This window comes from Rhagoletis pomonella, unplaced genomic scaffold, assembly GCF_013731165.1.
Source record: "Rhagoletis pomonella isolate Grant_MI unplaced genomic scaffold, Rhpom_1.0 Rhpom_scaffold_00013, whole genome shotgun sequence".
NCBI lineage: Eukaryota > Metazoa > Arthropoda > Insecta > Diptera > Tephritidae > Rhagoletis > Rhagoletis pomonella.
The window spans coordinates 3,247,249-3,262,176 of record NW_023458567.1 but is presented as its reverse complement, the minus strand read 5'-3'; the positions used below and the strand labels follow the sequence as shown (position 1 = coordinate 3,262,176).

Below are 14,928 nucleotides of genomic sequence, written 5' to 3'. Positions count from 1 at the left end.
ACATAAATTTATTTTTTATTGAAAAATAAGAGCAATTACTGTTTCAATGTTCAAACTGTTATTCACCCTGGGAAAGAAAAAATAGGTTAAAAAATTATTTTTTTTCCAACGCATATATGAAATTTATAAAAAAAAAGTTCTTTTTTGACATACATACATAAATCACATATTTAAGAATAATTTCCAAAAAATTAAAATTTAAGAAACTAAAAATATGAATGAGGTATGAGTCATCCATTAGCCCCCTTCTGTCAAGATGGTGTACAAGATTTCCCAATTGGACCGTGTGAAAATTACAAAAAATTGTATAGAAAAAATTTATTTTTTTTTTTGCAAAAATGGCAGTTGTTTGACGAAAACGATATAACTTTCAGAACTTTTAGTTAAATAAATTCATAGCTTAAGAACAGTACATCCAATCAAAAAATCCCTATGCAATCAGTCTACTAGATCTTCTGTTTGAAAAAAGCGTTTGGAGAAAAGAGCAAAGGAAAAAAGTACGGCCATTGAGTGCCCTCTGCCACTCCTACTTCTAACTGCTGTAACTTCTGAATATTTTGAATTCGGAACGGCGAAGCGCTTAAGATATTTTCAAGATTATGTAGAAATCTTTTAGCGGAGAAAAATTTTGTTCTTTGGTTTTTTTTTTACAGTGATGTAACACGTTTTTAGAGTCTTAATATGAAATTAAAAAATTTTGTAAAACAAAGGTACTTACTTATTTGAAAAATTACAAAACTTGTATATTGTAATGATTTTTTCGGAATTCTCAAAAAAAACTTGAAATAAGTAATTTACCTCCTAATTAAGTTTTTACATAAACATATGCATATGTAACTTGTTTTACATGAATAAAGAAAACTCGAAATTTTTCGCAAATTCCATAACTTTTTCTTTTTAAAAAAGTCTACCTCACGAAACTCTTCTTCGGATTTTCAAATAAATGGAGAAATTTTTTGGAAGTGCCATTGTTTCTTTTTATCTCTCGAAACTCTCGAGACAAATTTTTAGAATTAAAAACATATTTATATTAAGAGACAACTTATTGAAATTTTCCAAGAAATTCGTAATTCCATTCTCTTTTGGGCAAAGCGAGCCTCGTAAGTCTTATATATTTATGTGCATAACATAAATAATTCTCACAAAAATAAAGCAATACGAAAGTTGTATTTACATAAATGTTTAAAACTAAGACCCAAAGCAGTTTTCCAAAAGAATTTCAAAAGTTTTTATAATTTAAAAAAAATTAAAAGTCACTTAAACTTAAGATAAAATTTTCTCATAAATTATAATTTTTTTTATTTCCGAACTATTTTTCAAAAAGTATTCATTAAACTCAAATTCTAAAAATACAGCCATAAAAACATGAGAAAAGTTAGAATATTAATTAAACAAATTTTTAGATTACGATTAGGAAATCATGAAATCGAAATTTAATGACATTGTTTTTAAGTTAAAAAAAAAATTTAATTGTTAAACTTTCTCTCCACTTTTGAAAGTGTGCTCCATTCAAAAATGTATGAATTATAGGCTTATAAGACGTTCATTTTTTCTAATTCCTTTAGTTTTTAGTTTTTTACATCCTTGACTTTTTCGGCCCAGCAGCCCCGTTGGAAACTTATTAGCGCAGGAAATAAATTACTGAAAATTCAAAATTTTGGCAACAATGCCTGACCACAACGAATTTCGCGGCTTAACTCAACTTTACAACAATACTATCACAAGTTTTACAAAATTTTACATCCGCGTCATACCGATTCACTGCAGATGAGTGCAGCTGTCCATCAAGTTCATAAACTAAATGCCACTACAATTGTGCGTCAAACAATGGCAGCAGTAGCAAGCAGCAGCAGCTAGTCGCCAAGCTTCTACCACCAGAACAGCCAAACAATTGGGCCCACACCTTCTAATGTAACCACCTCGAATGTTTGACGCCACCGCAGCGGAGGCAGTTCATTCCACAAACAATATAAATCCGGCGCATGGAGCGTAACAGCCAACAACACTTCCTCAAAATTAAGTTTCTCAGCTCGAATACGCAAAGGCGTAGGATAACTGAACTGCATAAACATACAAAAGCAACAAAGCAAAATTTTCAGCTATTCAGCTGAGACTGCCGAATGACTATCAAGCAAATAATGGGCATGTCAGGCCATTATAATTATGACTTAGGCAAATTGTGTGGCTTTTGTCAGGGAATCTGTAATGTGTAGGTTGTTATTTCGACGCCTAGGAGTGCGTTCATACATACACATGTACATCCACGCCACGAATTGAGTGAAAGTTGTTACCAGCCGCAGTTTGTAAAATATTTTATGTAAAAAATGCATAATTTGTACTTTTGCGCTCGAGGCTCATGAGCAGTTGTTTGGTAGTGTTTCAGTGTGCCAGTGCGTATGAGCGACATTCATGCAATTTGCCTGGCAAAAGTAACAAATATTAGATACGGAACTTTATTACTTAACAAAGTAATAATGAGTTGCTTATTTATTAGCATCCATGCACGTGCGTGTAGAATTTTAAAATTATTTTTCCGGCTACGCATGAATTAAGTGAGTAGAGTGAGTTAATAGAAGAATAGAGCCTCGACAAGGATAAATTTTTTTGTGGACGACAGGGACTGCGCTTTGCGATTAAAGAGTTTATATTTCTAAATATATATCATCAGAAAATACTGAAAATTCGCTCTTTAAAATACATTTATGCAAGTTTTATGTACAGTATGAAATAAATAAATAAATTTTTTAAAGTTTCAGAAATTGCATTTTATTTACATAAAATTCACAAAGAACTCAAGCATTTTCAACCGGCTTCAAAAAAGGGGCGGTTATCAATTCTTCGGAGTATTTTTTCTTCTTTTATGTATTCCACCGCATAACTTTGGACCGATGAACCGATTCCAATAATTGTTTTTTTTTTTCCGGAAAAATGGTACCTTAAGGGTCCGTAATTTGGTTTAGATCCGATCATTAAATCATGAAACAATTAACGGTGCTTAGAAAGTACTTGTTTAATAAAAAGTTTTACAAACACAAGATGCACTCAACTTTCAAAAGTAATACAAAATTTTACAAAAGAATTTTAATATAAATAAATTAAGTAATTCAATGAACTTTTTACACCTTTATATTCATTTTCGCCGATTTCTGGTTTCTAGTTTTTTTTTTTAATACTTCGAATAACGAAAATTTAACTGAACTTGTATTTCAACCATGTAGCTCATTTTGGTGGAACGAATTCCAAGTTAGCAAATTAAATCTTCGAATGCTTGTTAAGTACGTATCAGTGGTAAACTTTTTTAGGCTGTAAAGTGTAAAAAGTAACAGTAAGTGAGTATGCATTGCATATTTTTAGGACAATGTTTTCATTCGCAGTTAAACTTTAAAGAGCTCTAAAGAAAAAAGAAAATTTCTTACAAAATGACGCACAAGGAATGGAAAAGAAATTTACTTCTATAAAAATTTCTTAAATCATAATAAATTTAACCCCAAAACCCATCCCATTTGTGCGCTACTTGACAAATTTGGTATGTAAAAGTAAACAGACAGTGTTTAGTTTTGCACACACTAGGAGGGGAAACTGGTTACTCTCTTTATATGCGTAAATTTAAACGAAAATTGTTTAGGGGAAATTTTAAACAATTTATGTGTAAACTGTGAAATTGTGATTAATAAATGTTTAGAACTCAAAAAACAAATTTGAAATTTGTTCTACGCCACACATATGATAAGTAAACATAAGCAAGCAGTTTTAAATTAAATAACAAGGTATGTAAATTTGCATTAATTAAGAGAGGAGACTGGTTACTTATCCTAATATGCGCAAATTTAAACAAAATTTTTTTAGAGTGTACCTTATGTTATAACACCTGCAGTCCTCTACGTACATATACACATATGTGTACAATGAGTTAGGAGAGCTCCATATTGGGAAATTAACGAGAAATATTACGCTTTATCAAACCAATAAAAACATTTATCTATATCCAGACAGAAAATGAAAATGAAAATGAAAATGAAAAAGTGAATGACTATGTAAATTTTAGAAATACACTTAAATTCATTGAACACACTCGCAGCAAGAAAATACGAAAAGGAAAAGGAGTCAAAATGTTATTGCAAATCTGCTGCTGACACTTATGATTTGAGAAATGTGTTGCCAGGACAAAGGTTTGCAAGCAATGCAGAGTGTGTAGGTTATTGCCATAGTAGCATGTAATGGCGAATTTAACAAGCAGAAACGAAATGAATAAAAGAGCATAAAATGACTGAGATTGTTTGTTTATTATAATTTAAAAGCTTAAGGGAATAAATGGAGTAAGAATAGAAGGGTTTTAGCAGTATAGCTTCTAAGTTAAAATATGCTTTGCTGAACGCGTTTTGTTGGTAAGAAGTGCGTGTAAATCATAAACAAACGATCTGAAATTAATAATAATAATATTTTGTCGCTTTTCTTTTTTCTAAGTGTTTGGCCGAGCTTCCCCTCCAATTTGTGGTGTGCATTTTGATGTTGGTACACAAATGGAGTGGCCTACAGTTTTACGCTGCCTCTGAACGGCAAATGGATTTTATGAGAAACATTTTCATGACATTAAATCTGTAAATAAATTTCAGGTGTTTAAAATATCAAAAACTATCACACGACCTGAGTATTTTATATAAGTAAAAACCCTTCCCTTTGTATGTGACAGCCAATGAATTCACCAGTCTTACTTGCTATACCACATTATTTATATACAATTCACGAATTTCATGCGCCACTCAATGAAATTCGAAAAAATTTACAAAGGAAAAATTCTCCGGGGCCCGCATTACTTACATATGTACACACATTCACACATTCTCGCCTTCGCCCACTTCCTACGAGCTGACACACGGCGTATACGTAACTTGAGCGCTAATTAAGACAATTCTACCACAGCCACAACAATAGCAGCAGCAACACTTTGCGGTGTACTTTTTATTAATTAACCATAAATATTATAAAACAACAGTATTTTGCACGACAACAACTCGAATATTAACATCACGGACAATGTTGTTGTAGGCTGTTGAACAAGTGAAAAAAAATGTCAAGTGTACGCATGCCGCTGCGTATACGCAACATAGTCAACGCTTGTAGCTGGCGAGCACTTGATATGCTTCCGCATGTGGATATGTGCAAATGAGTGTGGTAAATGCCAAAAGAGCACATATTTTATGCATAATTACCAGCGACACATTTGTATGCACTTGTACATACATACATACTAGCTATATTTTCATACACGCATATGCAAAAACAGCAAAAAGAGCGCAGAAAATATACCAAAGTAAAGAAATGATAAATGCTGCTGGTTTGCATGACTTTACGGTTAGGTTGCGCTCACTCGCCGATTTCATGAGCATGCAATTTGAGTAAAAGCGCGTGACTAATGGGGCAAGAAAGTGGCGTTCAAAAGTGTATACGTATGACTATTAATATTGCAAATTATTTATAGTATATATATGTATGTATATACATTAGGGTGGTCGAAAAACATTAAAGTCGAAATTGTAATGCTCTCACCACCTAGAATTGTTCTATATCGAAAAAAAGTATACCCCTATTTTTTCAAAATTTAGAGGTCGCTCACAGCGCGCAAATATTTTTTGATTTCAATATAAAAAATTAGGGTATATTTTTTGCGTATAGAACAATCCTAGGGTGCGAGAGCATACAAGCTCCGACTTGCAATTTTGGACTACCCTAATATAACGGGTGATTTTTTTGAGGTTAGGATTTTCATGCATTAGTATTTGACAGATCACGTGGGATTTCAGACATGGTGTCAAAGAGAAAGATGCTCAGTATGCTTTGAAATTTCATCATGAATAGACTTACTAACGAGCAACGCTTGCAAATCATTGAATTTTATTACCAAAATCAGTGTTCGGTTCGAAATGTGTTTATCGACAAATTTTGTTCAGCGATGAGGCTCATTTCTGGTTGAATGGCTTCGTAAATAAGCAAAATTGCCGCATTTGGAGTGAAGAGCAACCAGAAGCCGTTCAAGAACTGCCCATGCATCCCGAAAAATGCACTGTTTGGTGTGGTTTGTACGCTGGTGGAATCATTGGACCGTATTTTTTCAAAGATGCTGTTGGACGCAACGTTACGGTGAATGGCGATCGCTACCGTTCGATGCTAACAAACTTTTTGTTGCCAAAAATGGAAGAACTGAACTTGGTTGACATGTGGTTTCAACAAGATGGCGCTACATGCCACACAGCTCGCGATTCTATGGCCATTTTGAGGGAAAACTTCGGAGAACAATTCATCTCAAGAAATGGACCGGTAAGTTGGCCACCAAGATCATGCGATTTGACGCCTTTAGACTATTTTTTGTGGGGCTACGTCAAGTCTAAAGTCTACAGAAATAAGCCAGCAACTATTCCAGCTTTGGAAGACAACATTTCCGAAGAAATTCGGGCTATTCCGGCCGAAATGCTCGAAAAAGTTGCCCAAAATTGGACTTTCCGAATGGACCACCTAAGACGCAGCCGCGGTCAACATTTAAATGAAATTATCTTCAAAAAGTAAATGTCATGGACCAATCTAACGTTTCAAATAAAGAACCGATGAGATTTTGCAAATTTTATGCGTTTTTTTTAAAAAAAAAGTTATCAAGCTCTTAAAAAATCACCCGTTACATATATGCTATTAAAGCACCAAAATAGTAATAAACACATACATTCTATATACGGAAACTATTGAAAAATGTAAGGACAGTGCTGTAGCTGACGTTTTACGCTTACTTTTTCATAATAGAACTTTTTTTTCAATTTTTAGGTTTTAACACAAAATAATTTTACTAAGAATTAAAAACTTAAATATTTGCCTTTTTAAGCATACAGTGGTAGAAAAGTAAGTGGGGACACGACATTTTAAAAAACTTTTCCTATTTTTCTTTTGTCTATTTAATATTTATTATTTTTTAAAAAGCATAGCTCACTATCTAAAAAAACCATATAAATTCATATTTCAAACTTTGTCCAGAAATTATAAAAATTCTGCAAAAATGCGTCTAAATTTTAAAATTTTTTAGATTTTTTTTGAGTGGGCAGTTTTATAGCCCATTCAATTTTAATATAATAAAGTGCAGGTTTGAAGATCCTAAAAATTTTAGGCGCACGCCACAAATATTTTTTTTTTGAATTCATTAAAATTTTAAATGTGGAACATAAATTGTACATGTATTCTAAACCAAGCAATTGCATACACACAAATTATTTACTTTCCAGCCGCATTAATCTTTTCTAGCTCCTTCAATATTTTTTAATTAATGAATCTACGAAAAGCAATTATTTAAAATGTGCCAGTTGTGTACAAAAACAAAAAAAAAGAACAAATAACAACATAAGCCAGTTTAATTATTGTAAATGGAAAGACATTGCGGCTGACTACGAAATGTAATAAATTAAGCGGAAGAAAATTGCCGAACGACACTCAGAAAACCAATTTATTATTTGGCGTTAAAAATTTCCAGTCGCGGCAAAAAGTTTTAATTTGCAAATTTTCACTAAATGTAAAACAATGGCACTATGTTTCGTTAAATTAGAAAAAAATTGCATCAAAATGTTGAATATAAAATTTGTGCTACTTACAATGTTTTCAAAGAATTTCCAGCGGGGAATAGATTTTCGGCCAAGCTAGAGATTTTATTTTCATCCAAATAGCTGGAAAAATTTGAAATAAATAAAAAAATTATATAAAAGGAAATAATCGCACATATGGTATTTTTTTTAATTTCACAAAATTCTAAATTCTACAAATGCAAAAAAGATACAAAAATCGTATGAAAGTTGAAAAATTTGTTTTTAATTTGTTGGGTAATTTTTTTTTTTAACATAAGAAAAAAATAAAAATTTTAAACTTACATAAAATACTGGTATTTCACGTTTATTTTATTTTAATTTTTATATTTTTTTTGCTAAGAATTCACTTTGAGCAATTCGCTTTCAAAACAAAAGATGAATAGGTACCCAGTAATAACATATAATATATTTAAATACACTTACAGGGTTTTTAACGGTATCTCCGATAGTCTTCTGAAGGCAGACGATGCCAAGCGTTCGATGGAGCAAAATTTTAAGACCCTGAAGAAAGAAGAATAAAAAGATGAAGGCAATTAAAAGTAATGGAAACATTTATTTTAATATTTGAAAAACATATGTCAATATAATATATATAATGCAAGCTAAAAGACATTTAAAATTTTAAAAACATATATTTTTTTTAATTTCAAATGATAAAAACCTAACGAAATAAAAAAATAAAAATTTTTTATTGCGTAATAATAAGATTTTTTAAAAACTAAGATTTTCGTAAAAAACCAGAAGCAGGAGCTCTAAAATTCTTCAAAAAAAATTGGATGCCAAAATTTGTTTAATCTTTTTGTCGGTTGGGGTGATGTATGCCTTTATTAAGGTGGCACCAGCAAATTGCTTACAACTATTTACATTTATATAAATAACAAATTTAGAAATGTCAAAAATTGCACCTAATATATATCTAGGAATATTTAAAAAATATTCAAATCGAAAGTAATTACACATTTAGACGCCTTTTGCAAATCCCCTATCAGTTCACTGACAACAAAGCAAGCGGATTCAAATCACAAAAATGTAAGTGAATGTGAAAGGGGGAGCATCAAATATGTGATTTGAAACCGAATCCACAGGGAAATTTGTAAATGTGAAATTGGGAGCACGGCCCATAATTTTTATTGAGTATATTCATTAAAAAAATTTTGGAAAAAAAAATTTGCACTGCACTCGATATAGCATACCATTTTTGAATTAAAACTAAAAATGAATTTCTAAAATTTTTATAAAATAATAAAAACTATCTTAATTTCAAAATTAAATAAAAATGAAAACCAAAATTTAGAGAATAATGGGGAGTCATAAAAAACTTAAAAAAATCACGAAATTTCCAAAAACATAATTTAATATGTATGAATTTTAGAATTTTTTGTTCTTGAAAAGAAATGTAAGGGAAATCCGATAACCAGCAACACATAAATCCACATTTCAAACTTCGTAGACAATTTATAAAATTTTAAACTTTTTATTAAAAATTTGTTGAGCATTTTCTTCCACATAAAGTATGCTCGACAATTACTTTTATATGGAAGAAAATACCTGGCACCGTCAGCAGTAAAATTATTAAAAATCAAAGCGACTTTTAGCATTTTAAAATTAATACTGCGTCCGTAAAATTTTTCTAAAAATTTCTAATAAAAAGTTTAAAATTTTTTGGTGCAATTGTTAAAGTTTGTGAATTTTTATAATTTTTGTAAGAAGTTTGAAATGTGGTTATGTAATGTGCTAGACTTTCATAAAAAAATTATAAACATTAGATAAACAAAAGATCAGCTGACCACAAGTGTATGTACATAGGCTTTTACACGCATACATACATATGTATGTAGCTCTTAGTATTTATTAGTAGAATTTCTGCTCTTTGCTCATTTGTAACTTGGAAAGTGCTCATAAAACTCATTTCTCCATTAATCCTTTGTAACTTCACGACCACAAATTCTCCACTACCTTTGATCCCTTGCCAATGTAAGTATTCGAGCTATACTACATAATATTTTTTACCATTTTATTAAAAAATACGCCACACACATTTACACTATCGCAAGGACAAGGACATTTTTCAGAATTTAATTTTAAATTTCTACGCTCGAGGACATACTTAGCATATTTGCCAATGGTTTTCAACAACATACCAACAACGCATTAGCATACGAGTATAATAAAATCAAAAAGCCCCCTTGTAAACGAATATATTAAGTAAAGTGCACAATTTTATTTTAAATATTTTTATATTACATAGTCATCTATGTAGCTATATACATATGTACATACAGAAGTGTGTGAACCTACGCATGAACGACTGATTTTTCACATGTGTACCCTATTCACTTACATAACTTTGTTTGGGTTGTAAGCTTTGTCTGACAGAAATGCATAATAAGTGTTTGCAATTAAAACTAATTTTAATTTTCATTTTAAAGTTGGGCGGACATAGAAACACACAGGCGATTGAAGTTTGAAAATTTCTAGCACGAACAACATAAATAGTTAAATAAAAGGAAATTTAGTTAATTGAAACCAGGAAAAAGTGGTGCTGGCATAAAACTAAAAGTTAGCTGGCGGAATAAGTGCCGGAGTTGGTAAAGGGATTTACTCTTTTTTTCTATTTTCTCAACTGAAATTGCTTTGAAGCAGAAATAATTGGTTTAAGCTTTGACTCTGATAGCGTACAGCCACTGCGAAATAGCAGAGCAAAAATTTGTAGAAGAGGTGGCTGGAAGAGACTTTGCTCTGAGCTGGTTCACAGGAGCTCCGTACGCTTATTAAGCCACAGGATGATTAAGTGGAATCACTTCACCACTTTCTTCTTATCTGCTGGTCCTTATAACGAACCCCGAGAAACTTGCCGTCTCAGTGGTTACCATTCAAAATCAATCGGTATGACAAAGGACAATCTCTATAATGTGCAAGCGTGTCTGCGACTGCGGTTGACCACCATAATATAGCATAAGATAACCTAACTCAGTCAAAGGCTGCTATATTGGAGATATGATCCCTCACAAAGCCGACGATCATTTTCTGTATAAGCCAAGATATTTTCAGAGGTAGTGTTGATTGGATGCTGGAACCATTGTTTAGAAGGACACAAACGCGTGGGCAGTTCAGACAGGGAAGTGGATGGGAAATTTTTAGTTCAAATCGATCTCCGGGATCTTGTAATCAACAATCTTTATGTTCAATCGCCGTTCTGTAAGAATGAGGCCATGGACATTTTCAATCAATTGCCGCTTGCTAGTTGCTCTGGGATTTAGGGCACTTTTAATTGTTTTCCAGAAGTTAATCGCGGATTTATTGATTTATTTGTTTATTTATTTCGCCTTGGTAGAGAATTGTTACAGAAACGAGCTACTAGGCTCAATTACGGTCCGCTCAAAGCTTCTTGGTGAATGCCTTAATTCGCTTTCGATAGCGTTAGAATATTATTTTGTCAGACTTGTGGGTGTGTGCCAGGCCACAGCGATATCGCAGGAAACTGTGCGGCTGATGGACTGGCCAGAGGCGGTACCCTCTCTTGCAAAGATGGACCTCGTTTCAACTCAGCGAGCGCTGGAGTAAAACCAGGACATGTGCTATGGCAAGGTCTTTCTGGTCGAGGGCAGACCAGGGGTGGTCTAGGGTTCTCCTTAGGCGGTCTCTCGATCCTCGTTCTGACAGGCCATTGTTCTTTCGGGGTTCATGCTGTGAGATTAAAGATCTTTCCAACCGCCTTTTGTCGCCGCTGTATGGAGGCCAATAAGGTGGAATCAGCTCAGCTTTTCCTCCTAGACTGTCCAGCTTTTGCTAGATTGCGTCTTAGGCACTTGGGTTCATACTTTCTCACAAGTCCGAAGGACGCCTCCAGCACTAACATAACTATGTTATTAGTCGCGCCTGCTATTCTTTTAGAGATTTTTGGGTATCAAAATAAGGCAACGAAAATTTTCAGCATAGGATTCAGTGCCTCGAAAAATTTGCAAGAATTTTCTATTCTCGGGCGTTGGAAACATTTTTTGTGTATTGCACTGAGGGGAAAAAATATTAAAATCAATCAGAAACGTAATTGATCTTACTATAAACGCCAACGAAAGTATTGTATATTGGTAAATATTTAATTCAATAACGCGCATATTAAAATGACCGCGTCGAAAAGTTTTCTAAGGATTCTGGTTAAAAAAAAGTTTGAAATTTGGTTGACAACTTTTTTGTTTGATTATTATTTTTTTTGAAATTTGTATAAGCTTTGAAACTTTTCTTTATGTGGTATCTGATATATACCGACCCATATTTTAAATGAAAATTATTAACAATAAATAAATAAAGATAAGTTGCCAACAGCATAATTTTGAATTTTGCTGCTATTATTTTGAACGCCACTATATGTGTATATGCACATTTCTGAATGTTAACTTTAGCTTTTTGTTCATTAAATAACATTAACAATATTTGTACATTTATTTCTTTTGCATACTTACAGGCTCTCCACCATTGGCAACTGCGCGATAAAATGCTCATCGATGTAGGGAAAATTATTTCCGGTCAAATCGCTGTAACGGAAAGCACCAAGCAAAAAATAGTAAAATATTAATGATTAAGCATAATTTCGTATGACAGTGAATGTGTTAATTAATTTTTAAATTAATAAAAGCAAGGTAGTGGTAAAATGTAATGACAGGCGTGCAGGTAATGAACAAGTTTTGTACAACACATTGTAAAAATAACAATGCAGAAAGCGTTTTGCATGAGCGCGCAGCACTTAGCAGCCGGGTTGACAGCAATCGAAAGTTTTAAAAGTAATTTATTAAATAACAGATGTACTATTTTTTTTGCACTCCATACAGACATTCTTTGAATATGGCAACTTTTTTTATAGGCGAGGAAATTGTTACTTTGCTTGACAACAGGCAGTAATGATATTGAAGATTGATAGGGCAAATGTTACTAACACTACCCAATATGCACAAAGCAAACATTTTTCCTACTTTTTTTAAATTTTTGAGAAATTTTTGATTCTCAAAAGGAGCTCCAAAATTTCTCTCCAAAAATTTTTCCAAGGTTTGACTAAAACTTGAATACAATTTGAAGTCAAATTGATATTCAAGCTTTTCTCAAGTGGAGAACTCAGATTATTTTCCATACAAAAAATGTGCCCTTTGGTTAGAGAATGGGTTGGTTCTCCAATAGAGGTACACTGGAAAATCTCCACTTGATCTCCAACCCAAATGTTTATTGGGTAACGTGAGCAATTGGTGTATGAGTATTGTATGTGCGTATGTATGTATATGTGTGTCTGTGTATATTTGTATCTCCAATTCATACTTACAGCATCGTCAATTCTATGGTCGGCAAATTGGGCGGTATTGCCGTTAGCTGTTGGAAGCGACATAAAATTTCATCACCACGACAAAGGCAGCTAAAATTGCTTGGGTACAGCCAATCTGCGGAAGGAATGGAAAACAATTGAGGGCGAAATTACTTACAGAAATAACACGCGAAACCATACAAAGGCACAATAAATAATTAACGACAAAGTAGCCCAGTAGATGAATACGCTGCCAATTAGCGGCGTGAAACGTGTTTGCCATTAGTAAATCAAGCGGAATTGAGTTCACAATAAATGATAATATATAGCAACTAAAAACTAAAACAAAAAAAAACATAGAAAAAATTGTTGCGCAGAAATTAATAAACAAACGCTAAGCGCCAGCGTCGCGATGTCTTTTCACTCCGGCATTTGTTTGGGGGTGAGTGCGCAGCAATTAGCGACAACAATTGTTAATTTAACTGACACTCAAAGCAAAGAGGCAGACACACACACACACACATGTGCACAAAAACAATATCTTACACTTACATATGTACATATACGAGTACTATTCTCATTCTCACTTACCGCACGTCTCCACTGGCACATCATCATGCCGTCCATAGGGCTGCTTGCGAAAGAAGTGATCCCAAAATTTCGCATCCACATCATTGACGCAATTCCACTCATCGGAGGCATCATCACAATCCGCCTTTTCGTCACAGTTCAGCCGCTGTGGCACACACTGCGCTGATGTGTTGCAATGAAAGTAACCTATTGGGCAATTGTCCAATGCATCGGGTGTTATAATCATATCCGGCGCAAATTCAATGGGCGGCATAATGGCGGCGGCTATACTGGCGCTTGCTGCTGTTGTTGTCGTTGTTGTTATGGTGGTGGTGGCGGCAGAGTGTGTGAGTGGTAGGAATGTGTTAGCGGGCGCGGGCAGCAGAAAAACTGTGGTGAGAAATGAGAAGGAAATTAAATGGGCCATATCAGAGACAACGAGAAGAAGTAATAGAAAAACAAATTAAAATTATAATAACAAAATGTCTGAAGTATTTGTGGCAAGCTTGTTACGCATATGATTCAAGCTCATTTGAAATTTTAAGCGCTATATCTGTTCCCGTTTACGCTGTACTCACCACACAATTATTTTTCTTTTTTGTTGCAAGCAAAATGCTTTTCAAGTTTTTCCTTTTATTTTGCATTCCTACGAAACTGTGTTTATTTTAACTGTTCCCACTTGATCTGTTCTCTATTTTTTAACTCGTTTGTTTTTTTTTTATAACGATACTAAGATTAATTAAGTTTGACTTTACTACAGTTTTCACTTTATATTCCCTCATTTTAACTGTTCTCACTTTTCTTTTCTTTGGATTTGCTTCTACTATTTTCTTGACATTCGTCCACAAGTGTTTCTAGTGAAAGTGCTTTAATTTAAACTTTTCCCAACATTAAGTTTTCACCATTATACAGTTTTGTTGAAAGTAGATTCAAATAAAAGTGTTCCCATCCCAACTTTAAACTGTTCTCAATGTTTGTTTTTTGATCTCCTTTCAATTCTTACGCCCAGCCTCCACCCTCAAAACTGTAGTTTTGATGTAGCACTGATCGACTTTCGCAATTTCCGAAAACCCTCCGACTAGGAAAAAAAACAAGAAGACCAAGGAGATACTGCAGCAATACGACCATCCAAGCAATTGAATTCATCTCACTCGAATGTGACACATTTCAGGGCAGCAAAATTGGTTATTTTTGGCTCGAAATAAAACCATCAACTTGCCGCTGTCATTCCCCATTGCCAACACTTTCCTTCGCACGCTTTCCACCTACACGTGCCAACAAATATCCATAATTTGAGCCAGTGAGCAAACAGTGTTGACAAATGTTGGCGCCCGCCTATCAAGCAACCGCACACTCTACAACGTCACAAATGGCCAAGTGAGCGCAAGGATGAGACAGACAAACAGACATACGCTCGCCCACTACAGCAATACTTTTAAAGTAATTTCCTTTAAT

At 33.5% G+C, this 14,928-nt stretch overlaps 1 protein-coding gene across 1 annotated transcript in view; it reads right to left on the bottom strand.

The window, feature by feature from the left end:
- Window positions 1–14,928, bottom strand: part of LOC118748511 (relaxin receptor 2) — a gene marked incomplete at its 3' end in the record, with an annotated part of 96,925 nt that overhangs the window by 56,400 nt on the left and 25,597 nt on the right. Inside the window, 5 exon segments of the mRNA XM_036483010.1 lie at window positions 7,626–7,697; window positions 8,040–8,117; window positions 12,077–12,148; window positions 12,925–13,039; window positions 13,495–13,863. Coding sequence (XP_036338903.1) covers window positions 7,626–7,697; window positions 8,040–8,117; window positions 12,077–12,148; window positions 12,925–13,039; window positions 13,495–13,863 — 706 coding nt within the window.